Source organism: Diprion similis, chromosome 8 (genome assembly GCF_021155765.1).
Source record: "Diprion similis isolate iyDipSimi1 chromosome 8, iyDipSimi1.1, whole genome shotgun sequence".
NCBI classification, from domain to species: domain Eukaryota; kingdom Metazoa; phylum Arthropoda; class Insecta; order Hymenoptera; family Diprionidae; genus Diprion; species Diprion similis.
Genome location: NC_060112.1, coordinates 21,017,805 through 21,030,880, shown reverse-complemented (window position 1 = coordinate 21,030,880; position 13,076 = coordinate 21,017,805). Strand labels below are relative to the sequence as shown.

The following is a 13,076-nucleotide window of genomic DNA, read 5'->3' as shown; positions in this document are numbered from 1 at the left end:
AAATAAAGAAAAGGCAGAAATTCTACGAAATTGCAATAGTAAGTTCAACAACAAAAAAATATAGATCCTGAAAAACGAGCAAGGAATTGTGTATCAAAAACACAGTGATGTTCCCCTGTGTGAAGACTATAAATATAATAGAATAAGAATTCCTGCTAGACAAAACAGACGGTAGATCAACAACAATCTGTACATTCAGTGTGAATGAAAAACAATTAAATTTTATACATATTTTCAACAATGTGGCTGTAATTAGAAACTCAGCGTTTTCACCTTTCTCTTGTAATTAAAATGACCGTTTCGGTTTTTCGATTTCAAAAACAACCGATAACCAAGTTCGACATAATTATTTTACGTCGTTTGCAGTGGCTAGGAATTTCTTGTAAGTATATAAGTATAATTATTGAGTGTTAAAGAAATGAAAGTAAAAGAATAAAAATAAAAACGAACACTATCACGTGTCGTTAAACGTGGAGAAATAAGTCACCGGGTGTTACAACTCGAGTATAAATATAAGTTCCTCATACCTTCAAAAATTGTAATCTATCCTTAGGCGCGGCTAGACAAATAGCTTTACAAAATCCACGCGATAAGTACCCTGAAACGGTAATGATAATAATGGCACTTTGCCACTTCCGTTCCGTTCAAAACATCCCCTCTATATTACGGTTTTCTTATTCAAAATTTTCTGTTAGACTTCGTATACCGTAAATATATGTAACATTATGAGTATAATGTATGGGAATAGATTTGTACTTTATTTTCACATCGTGACGATTAGGCGTGATTTTGATACGACACGAATGAAATTCTCAAAGGCGTAAAAAAGCAAAGCAGTGAAGAACAGTGCAGGACGTGATGTGAAAAGTTGAAAATAGATACGAAAAAATGAATCGATTCAACGTTTAAAAAAAAGTGATTTTAAAAATGGCATATTCATTATTATTAATTTAACACTATATTTAATATAATTTTTAGGTGGTGTACGTACGTAACATAGACAATTTACATGATTGGTCAGTCGTTAAAGTGACAAGCGCAGAAGACAGAGGCTAACTAATTGCTAAATTGCACTTTATGATGGATCCGGAAATGGAAACAATACACATCGATGTGAGAACAAATAATAATATATATCAATTAGACCGATACGTCTGGATATTGAAGTTATAATTGGCAATATACCGATTAATTGGTAGAACTAATTAAGAGAAAAATATTATCCACGAAACGATTGAAGAGAGCATTATTATAGCATGATAAGTGATAAGCATACCCATTCTGTGATCATGGCGTCTCCGTCTGTTTGTTAGTAACCAACAATCCAACGGCACAGGCTTCGTTTTGTGTATATAAATAAATATTAATAGCCAAACTTGAAAAACAGTTCTTTTATGTCTTTCGATTATTTGTTTGTTTATTCTTCTTGACAAGAAAAAATTGTTACATTAATTCACAAACCACACACTCAATTTCGATTTGTTATTTGTGCTTTTTCGTTAAAATTCTTCTTCTTCTTTTTCTTGTTATTATTATTATTAATATTATAATTAAATCGTTATTAGATCAACGAACGCTTCTCGTCGTCTCGCTCCAATTAGGTTATAATAATATACAGCCGTTTTTTGTTACGACACTGTAGCTGCTGAAGATAATTTTTTCTCCATGATAATGATGGTGATGGTGCGATATTGTATGCAGTAACACACATAGTATAATAACATTAACGTACATAATTCCACTGTGGCATTTTAGTTTTCGACTGATCGGCTTCCATAGTTCCGTTCGGGAAACACAAAAACGAACCAACGTTCTGCATTCACCTAACAATATAATACAACAATTATATTATACCTAGTAATAACAAGTAGGTATACAACGAATTATCAAAATCTATTCAATCTCTCGAATAAAGCGTGCGGAAAATACGAACTTTCGATACTGGATTTTTTACTGTTTATATTATCCTTACGCACAAGCGTATTGGAAAATCGAATTAGACGTAAGACTTGAGTATAAAAATGAAAATCGCAAAGTGGAATCGTTACACCGACGCATAAAGTCTTATCGCCGAAAAGAAAGAGTAACCGGATATAGCTATAGCTGTAATAATTGTATCACGCATCGCGGTAATAATCTACATATATATATATATCATGAATCATTTTCACCGAAAACCGTATGAACGAAATTCTTCAAGTGGTTTAACAGCGGGTTACGTGTTATTGCCGGAAGAATTTAATGAATAACGAAAGACACATGTTTTACATAGATCAGCAAGTATTTTCATTTAGCAACAAGTGGCAACGATGCATTTCCGTTATAAACCAATTATAACATGGGTATAAGAACCGTGCAACACGTGACGAAATATTCGTTATTGTAACAACCTGTACTGATAAAGAGGACATTTTTTTCTTTCTGTGAATACAAAAGTCCTCGTTTTTTGTATTTTTTGCGTTTTTTTTTTTTTTTTTTTTTGGTTACCGTGCAGAATGAATTATGTATGGATACAATAATGTTTGTCAGGTACGTAAAGAAAATAATTACATTGAAAAAGATAATCCAGAACCGAAGGTTATTCAATTGTATTTCAAACGACACAATTATTTCTAACCACAAATTTCTAAACTAATACCTTTTCTCTTCTATGAACGATCAAACGAGTCGTTATCACTGTAAGTGTAATATAAATAAATAATTTTTTATCTCTTTTATTTTTACTGAATTTCGGTTCTAAGGAGAGAAAAAGGTTCCGCAACACAAGGCGAACAACGTGTTATAGATAACTGGAAACCGATTCCGAAATACTTCTGAAGCGTGAAACGGAGCGTCCGTTTTCCGTTAAAGTCGCGGTATAAGGCCGGGTCAGTTCCGTATCCCAGCATGAAAGGCGAAAGACTGGCGAGATTCCCCAGAGCCACAAGTCTGACAGCGGCCTGCACCCACCCCTACGTGGGAGGCGTATTAAGTCGCGGTTACGACGATCGAGGAAGTCCCGAGAGCCGGAGAGAACGATGAGTCAAAGGTTGCAGGCTCGGCTGAAACCTTTGCCTCCCTGTTATTGACCAACAATCTCGAATAGCAATGTAAAGTATGTATGTACATAAGGTGACGCGATCAATTTTTATTTAGAAATTAGATTTTGGACTTGGAACCGTGAGTGGCGATGACGAGGAGTAAATAAATTGTATTATTTTTGCTGGAAAGTCACGACAGCGACTTAACTGCAGTTTTATTTTTGCAGTGACTAGGCTGACGTCGCGTGCTTTATAGAAGTTTCGAATGCCTAGGGAGAATGCGGCAGGTATAGAAGTGCAGAGTGAGATTGGTATCAAGACAATGACGCATAACTGCAATTGCAGTTCGACGTCTGCGCCGTTGCAATTGTTACTGCAGCCGAAGCGCAATTAGCAATTCATATATATATATATATATATATATTTGTGATGCGTACTATATAATTGCGCGACATGTGCAGTCCCGCCGTATTATGCAATGGTGGTCGCATATCGCGGGTACGTTGGAGTCGATTTGTGCGATAAAATAATAGACATCGAATAGACGTGTGGAATAATTTATTCAGCACGATCGATAAACCGCTATATGATATGCAGATCGAAATTCGTGAGTAAAAAACGATGACATACACTCTCCCTCCCTGATTTATTTATTGTACAATGACGAAATGAAAAAGAAGAAGAAAAGAAAGAGGACGAAGATAGTCGAGATGTTGTTGGTAGCGTGGAATTTATAATCTTAGGCAATTTGTGAATCGGGGATTATTTAAATCGATCCTGTAATCCGTTGGTGTAAGACGAAATATGTTTTTCATATTCAAAGATCGACTGTAAAAATGAATCATCGATATTCTCTGGCTTCTGTGCGCTATGTCTGAAAAGATTTTTTATTTTTTTTTTACACACTTGTAATATGTTCGTTTTAATATGAATTACTATTTTTTCTTCAAATAGCCATTATATATACGACTGCATCATCATTTATTGACAAATAAAGTTAAAAAACATACCCTCGTCGCAAATAAATTATCCATTCAGCTCATGAAATAATAAACTTGTTTTCAAATCGATAACTTTTCTCATACTTTTATGCCTGAACAGATATTCTCACATGTTTCCTCAGACGTGAGTTGCAAGAATGAAATATGAAAATTTCAAACGAAATAATAATTCTCGATTAACTTTACGACATTCGTATATGACGTCTTATAGAATCTGAAATTTTTATTTTGTTGTTTTTTCTTCCTTAAGATCGATAACACTTTGTATAAAAACGGGTTCGTTCGTTTCTTCGATAGACTCAAAATTCCCGTCATATTTTCAAAATTCCCTGACGTTTCCCAGTTTTCCCTGTTATATGTATAAGCTTTGAGGAAAACTACAATAAGACACGATGTTTGTTTTCCTCTATCCTTAAACGTTGTAAAATTAATTACGTAAGATATAATTTGGTATATACGTATAATAACAACTGCAGCGACGAAGCTATTACAAAAGTGAGAGAAACTTTTGAGGCTAATTAGTTACTCCATTTGGGAAAGTAGCCCGCGAGTTCATCCGGCGGTAATTCAATCTCAATGGCAAACCATCCAGTTAATTATACACTCTGTACGCACAAAGCTGTTGCAAATATGTACTTTAACTTTCAAAATTCCATTGACATTTCGATAGAATATTTTTCTCAGTCAATCTCCTACACGAGAATTGCAGTAGATATATATTATCTCATTCGGTTTTGTCCCTTGATTTTGAGGCAAAAGTATGTGATAAAAAAAAAAAAGGTCAGAACAATATAGACAGTCGTTAAAACTATACCGATATACAAAATGATACTGCAAGTATCGTTTAAAATTTGTCAAATTTCAAAATTCATATTCATTATCACAGAATTGTCTCTTAATTCTCTTTATTCAATCTGGACATTTTTCTTCCAGACAAACACAATGTTAATGACGGGTTAAATCATGATCCGAAACTTATACTGCAGGTGAATTATTTTTGCTCTTCATTAAAAATGGCGTCATTTTGCAATCTTTATTCCAACGACTACTGCAGGACTGTCAAAAAGAATTATGCCTCGTCTTCTCTAGCGAGTCATTGGACAGTTTTCAGACTTGTTCTAAGAAATCCGGACTGATCTTAAGTCATCGCCGTACCCCATTAAGATTCACTACCGCAAACACGACTCGGACGTCACACGAGGCATTGATCGGTCCATCCACATCCATCTATCCATCCGTCCATCCAATGGGCACACGTGTATTAGTTTTGGACGTCAAAGCTATTTGACATCGAACAACAAAGAGAGAAGAGACGGGATATGGAACAAATTAGTCGATAGAGGATTGGTTTGGTAAAAGATAAGAAAAAAAAAAAAAAATAGATGACAATTTTAATCAATTGAAATTCCTCAACTTTTCCCGTCAAAAAAATTCATATTTCTTTTCCGTTTTCACACGAAACTTAGATAATAACGTTGGGTAGCTTTTATGACCGCAAGTTCCAGAAGTTGAGTACCTTGAATATGTAAAATTTGTATGTATAAAAAAACACATAACATTGCTTCGTTTCACAAAAATATTAAAAAATTGAACAACACCATTTGGGAAAATTAATTTGACTGAATTTACGTAGGATAGCTGTGATTTGAAAGTGATTTGTAAAAACGTAAGCTTTTTCCCTACGGTCCATCATAATTCACTGCTATTTTCCCGATTATCTTGATTATCTGCACGATTCCTCTCCGATGAGCAAGTATATATATATATACAGGATACTGACGACAAGGACGGAAGCGGAGAAAGAGAAAAACACGTGCACCACAGCTTAAAACAATATTAGATCGCACAATCTACACAGTTGCGTCATGGGGGGTAGTCGAGACCCTCGGTAACGGTAATAGAGAAATAGAGAAATAGAGAAATAGAGAAATAGAGAATTAAAGAAATGAAAATAAACAGGGCGAAGAGGAGTTGCGGGCCAGCCAGCCTCCGTGACCATTCGTCGAGGTCTTGAATCTCCCTCGTGGTTTTCTCCGGAAACCTCTTATCGGGAACGAGCATGCGTTACTGAATGTTCCCATATCGCCTGACCTCGTATTAGCCATACTACAACTATTCTTTTTTTTTCATTCGTTCGCTGTATATTACTCCTTTGTTATTACCACGTTTTTATTCTTCATAAATTCGAGTAACGTATATTCTAATTTATCATCTTGTTTGTTTTTTTTTTTTTTTTTCATTATCTCCGTAGAACATCCCAGGATGTAAAATGATTGTTCGGAATTAACGATCTTAAATAAACACTTCATAAAACTTAAGCACCGAACATTATGTCGGGACGAGAGTGATATCATGGAGGCAGTTACAAGTACTAATCAGAGAAAATTCTAAAGGATGAAAAGTGGGTATGTGATTTATACAGATAAAATTGTCGATCAAAATAAATTTTTTTTTTTGTTCTCACATCACATTCGTAGCGCGAATTTTTTTGTCTATAGTTTAAAAATATTTTTACATGGAATATAAACTTTTTGCAAATAATTCGGTACAGCGCGTAAGTTTGATTTTTCAATCGTTAAAAACAATTCCAAACTTTACTTCGATCACGTGTGAATTACTTTTTCTCTTTTACGAAAAGCGGTTCCCAGCAGATTTTTAGTGCATGTGTCAAGGTTGCATCGATTTTCACCACAATCACTGGATTCAACGACACATAATATTATCATACGTCTTTCGAGCAATGATCACTTTTTGCCAATTGTGTAAAACGACGAGAGCTCAATGCGATTAGCCACCGACATGGTTAAGACCTCAGTACCTGCATCCGCTCACCTCGACGAATTCAATCATCGAATCAACGTTATACCGAAATGAATTTTATCGAAAGAAATTTCTTTCCATAATGCCGATTTCCGTATAAAATTATAAGATTTTTCTTTAAAAATTATCAGTTACTTACACGTATTTGTACAGATCGATTAAACCTAAGTGTGTAAAGCACGTGTGTGACTACACATGTGTATAAAATTTGTATAGACGAATAAAATAATTCATTCACTGTTTAAAATCCGCGATGTCTTCACGCGTGGTTAGTTATAAATCGTCCTTGTCCCACTGCGGCCTGCATCTTTATTATTCGATTTCTGGTCTGGAAATAAACATTTTCTTTTCCATCTATGCAGGAGTGGCTTTCTCGTATGGGAACAAGTATTCTAATAAACTGCTGAGGCTGCACGGCGGTGGATGTATACTACAAGAAACTGGTGCAGCCTGGCAGATCACTTGGATATATCTATATATATATATATGTATATATATATATATATATATATATATATATATATATATATATATATATATATATATATATATATATGTCAGTTGCAAGATTAGTTTGATAAAATTACAGTTACAGAGAGACTCGCGGCGTGCGCAATTTATTTAAAGTAATTTATATTTGAACGACCGTTTCATTGTCACAACTTCTCGATTTTCATTCAACAAAATTTTTTCATTCCCCTTCTAGTATAATAATAGGAGAGAAGTAGAGCAAAAAATACCGGGTCAAGCGCGTTGGGTTCGATTGGTCACAGTAGGTTCCTTGATTCGTTATACGAGCACAAGCTGAAACGCAAGCAAAGTGTGTTACCGGTCCATTCATGCTGCACTCTCACACGCACAATCAATTCTGCAATTTCCGTCAATGACAACAATACAAACGACAGCGTATCGGAATGCAAGAAACGACGAGAAGGCCTGAGACCGATTCGCAATGTCCTTACTTGCTCCTTTCGCCAAGGATTCGCGAAACACTGCCCTGACCTATCGAACTCTCGTGGCTTATCCTTTCGAAAACGACAGAAGGAGGCGGCGCTGCAGAGAGACACTCTACTCGCGAATATAAATATATAATTATATTAGGGTGTTGAAAAAAATAATAAAATATTTTCCAGCGTGACACGCCGCCCTAAAAAGTTTGTTTAGGTTAAAAGAAAGATTCTGTGAAAAGATTAGCGTTCTACGTTATGTAGAATATTGCGCTTATTTGATTTTTCACTTTTTGAATTTTTTTTTTTTTTTTCCCGTTGATCTTGCGAAGAAACACGAAATACTTCAATTATTATTTCTTTCCTGACATTTATATTCAACCCGAAGATCACGATCCACAACACAACAATATACATATAATCGACCGGGAATCTTGTTCTCTTAAATTGAGAGTTCATATTAAATTATAACTATAGTTTAATAGATTGTATTTAATAATGAAGAAATTGTCAGATAAACTTCTCAACCATCAACTGGAGAAATAGAAATAAAAAAACATTTTCATTCAAGGTTCCTTATATAAATTCAGAAAAGTATAAAAAAGATGAAAAATCAACTGAGCACGATTTTCCACGTAACGCACGTATATCGCTGATATTTTGTACAGAATCCTTCTTTTAACCTGCACAAACTTTTTTGGGGTTGCCATTATCGAAAAATCGCAAATCATTTTTTTCCAAAACACCGAAATATATATACATATACATATTCAACAGTAATTGGTTTGATAATTCATATATGTATGCATTGGTATAGTGTAACGAATATCTATACTTGTAATTGCGTTAGTTGTACAAACGCGAATTACAAGGGAAAAAAGGTAAAAAAAAAAAAAAAAAAAAAAACCATATCGAGCAAAACTACAAGAGTTCCGCGACCATAATTCAAGCCTGACTAACTGTCAGTTTAACAACGAACGCTGCGGAATCGGAATTGTGACATTGAGGCTATATATGCCCCGGATTTGATCTTGTCTCACACAGCCTGAAGTGCTCTGCGTATAGGTGTATGTGTGTGTGTGTGTGTATAACACACATCGTAAATTAGGTAAATATATGGAGAGACCTCAAGGAGAGGCCTTCTCCACTGACGAAAGAGTGCGTAAGGTACACGACCTTAAAATAATATATATACATACATACATATAATATATATATATATATATATATATATAAACCACCTCGTCACAAATGTCTTATTATATACTCTACGGAGGTTTATTTATATATATAAGGTGTACCACGAGTAGGTTATAAGTTAAAAGTACTCGAGTTGTTCCAAGACCTCATGCTGAATTATAATACAGGGTCGAAAAGTAATGGTCGATGAGGTCAGGCTGTTCGGGTGACGTCACCGTTCTCAGTTCTTGCCTTTTTCGCGGGTTGAGTACGTTTCGTTGATTATTTTAAACTGCAAACTTCCAGACAGTCTTGCGAATCATAAATTATAAATCACGATGATGGAAATGAATCTGCTGCGCGAGACGAGAGTAGGAGAAGCTGTCACCTCGTGATCCACGCCTTTTTCGCACATCCATAAACCAATGATGGTACGCAAATTTCCTTCTTCAAAATATTCTCTTTATTAGCTATTAAAGTATTGTAGCAATTTTTTTTTTTTTTTTGGTTTTTTTCTTTCAATTTCATTACATACCATCAATCTTTTTTTTCCCCCCCTTCTGTAGTCTCTGGCAAAAATTTTGAGTCAAGAATGTTATTATATGTTCGACAGTTACAATTATGCGCTTATGGATTAGAATTCAGTAACTGTTACGTATAATGTATGCATTTAAACGTCTGTAAATAATGACCAATGTTGTCGACAGGCTACCTCGACCATTTTATGGTCGGTGTATGTGATAAAAAAAAAATGTAGAAAAAACTCGTTATCTGAATAGTCCATAACTCTTTTTACTGTCGTCGCGTTCAATTTTTACTTTTTTTTTTTTTTATCTTTCAATATCTTTATCTTCGTATAACAAATTACTATGATACTTTCTCTCATTTCGTATATCGGAAGATGATGGTGAAGGAAGAAACAAAAAAAAAAAGGGGGATAAAATTTATTTCTGTGGACAGCACGAGGCGATAGTTCATATATTTTTAATCGGTCATATAATATTACTAATTGCAATCGTCCCTTAAGATTCCAATTATTTTTTCCTTCTTCTTCTCTCCTTCACTTATTCTTTAATATTCTTTCATATTTTGTACATCACACTTGAAACAAACTGATCCGTTGCATTGCGTGTGCTTTTGTATGATATAGCAATAAACAGAAGATCAAGCTTTTCAACAATATATCTTGTATCAACGCACTTCATCGGCGAGAAACTTAGAAGCTGGCCAAGGTCGTCGAGATCGATATCTACCGGTCATGATGCAGAAGCCGCGGAGAATAAAAGAAAAAGAAGAAAAAAAATAAAAAAATAAAAAATACGATGCAGAAACCGCGATTCGGTTTCAATTTGTATTTTTATAAAAACGATAAACCTCATTACATGTCTGCAACAAATAGAAATAAAGCAATAATATCCGAGTGGTTCGTAATAATGACGAAGAAGTTGGTTAAAAATAAAAAAAAAAAAAATATCGCAGTTTTTTGCTGTTCACCATCATTTTATTTATTCATTTTTTCTCACCCACATAATCTTTGGTGCCTACATAAGTGAGTAGGTCGCTTCTTGTTGTACGATTTCGATTGTAATTTCTGGTTACATTTTATTTATACACATGAGTAAAATAACAAATGTTGTTGTTGTTGTTGTTGTTGTTGTTGTTACGAATAGCATTGAGTGGGCATGACGAGTTCTCTACGTATACGTAAAACCATGATTGATCTTGTATATGTATACATATATATATATATATAACTTACTCTCAATAAAGCGCGAATTTGCGGGAATTGCGAAAAGTCGAGGTAACACAGAGGCTGTGCAGCAAACACACACACACACACACACAAACACACAACGAAATGCGTCATGCGGGCCAAAGTGAGATCACGCGGGCAGATGAGGAGATGAGGTGATCCCGAACATCCGCGGACAGAGTCGTTTCACGGTTTCACAGCCACTTGTTTTGTTTGTTATTACAGTGTCTGAGGCTGCACGAAGGGAACTACTAAACGACCGTAAGTATCTTCTGAAAAGAAAACTTGGCAGCGTAAATAATATATCTATACGCTGACACAAAAGTGTGGCTACATTACATAAATATCGCGTTAAAAATAAGTGTGGAACAGGTGCTTTATAACTATGAATAGTAGTTAGTATAATAATGTGACTTAATACGAAGAAGCTCGAGAACACACCGATTTCTCATCAAGTCATCACTCAAAGTAGGTATCCCGCAGATCAGATTTTTTTTCAGTTTTTCACCGTATTCTTCAAGTCACGATCCCATTTCTTGCAATTCGATTTACAATTAATATAACTCTCGGCAATACCGTAGATGGACTGAAGAAGAAGCTCTTATCGTACGAGAGAAACGTGATTTTATCCATCTTATTATATGTATAGTTATATATTCTTCCGCGGTCGAAATATCGTTTCATTATTTTCTGCATAACCGCAGAATCGTTTAGCCAAATTGGTCATTGAATCAATAGTTGAAAAATGAATATTTTAAAGAAATTTTATACCCTGATGAATATTACAACAATGACTAATAATAATTATTGCAGTTTCTTATATCCTACGGATTAATTAGACATTTTTGTTCGTTTCTATACTTTGTACAAATCAAACTTTTCACGACTATTCCGTATTTTCTCTTCGATTTTAATTTTTTCATTTTTTATTGCATTATTTCACCTGATTTAATCACGCGATAAAATCTTGAGAAATTGAATTTCGTTCAAGAATTTTGTCATTCATTAGTTCATTTATTTTCCATCGTGTTTCCGTGCATGTTTAATGTCTAAAACGTCGTAACATGCTTCGTAAACAGAAAATAATAAAAATAGGCAAAATTTTCAAAAAAAAAAAAAAAAAAAAAGAAAGAAAGAAAGAAAGAAAGAAAGAAAGAAAAGTAGAGAAAAATATCTCGCTACCGGAAGTTTTTCGACAACATAATACCACCGTATAATATACCGGATACACCGTAACGTCGAGACTATAGACGCAGTCTCAGCTCTGGTGGTGATATTCGGAAGAAAAGAGACATGCATCTGCCCACGCGGTGTCTGTTAAAATTTTTATCTACAAGTTAGAAACGCACGTGGCGACCATATGTCGGGGACCCGGCGCATCAGTCATTATAGGTATAAGTCATTATACCTACACGTGTAATAATACAATGAAAATCTCTGATTCTGTGTGAAAATCTCAGCAGGGAAATAGCAAGAAAACTAAAGAAAATTTTTTTTTCCTCACCAACGATCAACAAGTCTGACGCGATGCAATGCTTTCAAATATCTGTTACAACTTCATTTTCAGAAATATATTTCGAATTAATATAACCGCTTAGAAATCAAATTAACAATATCTAATATCTATATGTGTAATTGGTAATATATATATATATATATATGGTAATTATTTTAGCTGGTGCAACATGAAAATGTAACTCTGTTAAAAAAAGAAAAAATGAATTCATCAAGTTTAAAATTTTGATCAGACAAACCGATTAGTACATTTTGTATAATTTAGCTATACTTATTATATGTTAGGTTTCTCTATAACACGATCCCCATAGTTAAGATTCTGAAGATGCTTTTTTATTGAGTATAATATGTGTTTCAATTTTTTCAAATCCCTCTGTATAGTCCAACAGAATCCCGAGTGTACACAAATACGTGGTATGGATACTGCAGCAGCTCGTATGCACAGACATGTCACATACATACAGAATTTAAGGTATCCATAGAGATACGAGACATGGACAGTAAGCGAGCCTTTGAGTCAGGCCCGAATTATTAGAGAATGTTCTCATCAGCGGGGAACGCGACAGTTTTTACGTTGTATACCTATACCATGTCACGTACAGACTATTGGAAGAGGTGAAAAACCGGTTTTCGTCTACATGACAAATCGGTTGAAAATCTCGAACCAATGTCTTCCCGTCTCATTGTCTCAGGCAGTGTTCCCAGTTGATTATACTTTCATCGCTTAATTATAAAATGCGTATACCATACACTTTTACGTATATTAATATTTTTTTAAAACAATTTATGATATAGAAGTTTCATCAAAAAATAACTGAGATTGAGGTTGCAGGTAAGGCAA

At 34.5% G+C, this 13,076-nt stretch overlaps 1 protein-coding gene across 5 annotated transcripts in view; it reads right to left on the bottom strand.

Annotated features, from left to right (window-relative positions):
• LOC124409955 (protein diaphanous) overlaps positions 1-13,076 on the bottom strand; it is a 41,314-nt gene that overhangs the window by 14,295 nt on the left and 13,943 nt on the right. For 2 of the 5 annotated variants that reach the window (XM_046887941.1, XM_046887942.1), the window contains exons 1-2: positions 2,639-2,678; positions 1,733-1,823 (exon numbers count right to left, since the gene is read on the bottom strand). The exons of 2 other annotated variants lie outside the window; for them this stretch is intronic. In XM_046887941.1, coding sequence (XP_046743897.1) covers positions 1,733-1,819 — 87 coding nt within the window. In that variant the 5' untranslated portion in view covers positions 1,820-1,823; positions 2,639-2,678. Of the gene's footprint in view, positions 1-1,276; positions 1,500-1,732; positions 1,824-2,638; positions 2,679-13,076 lie in introns of those variants that run through there. One more of the 5 variants, XM_046887947.1, reaches the window with a different exon arrangement.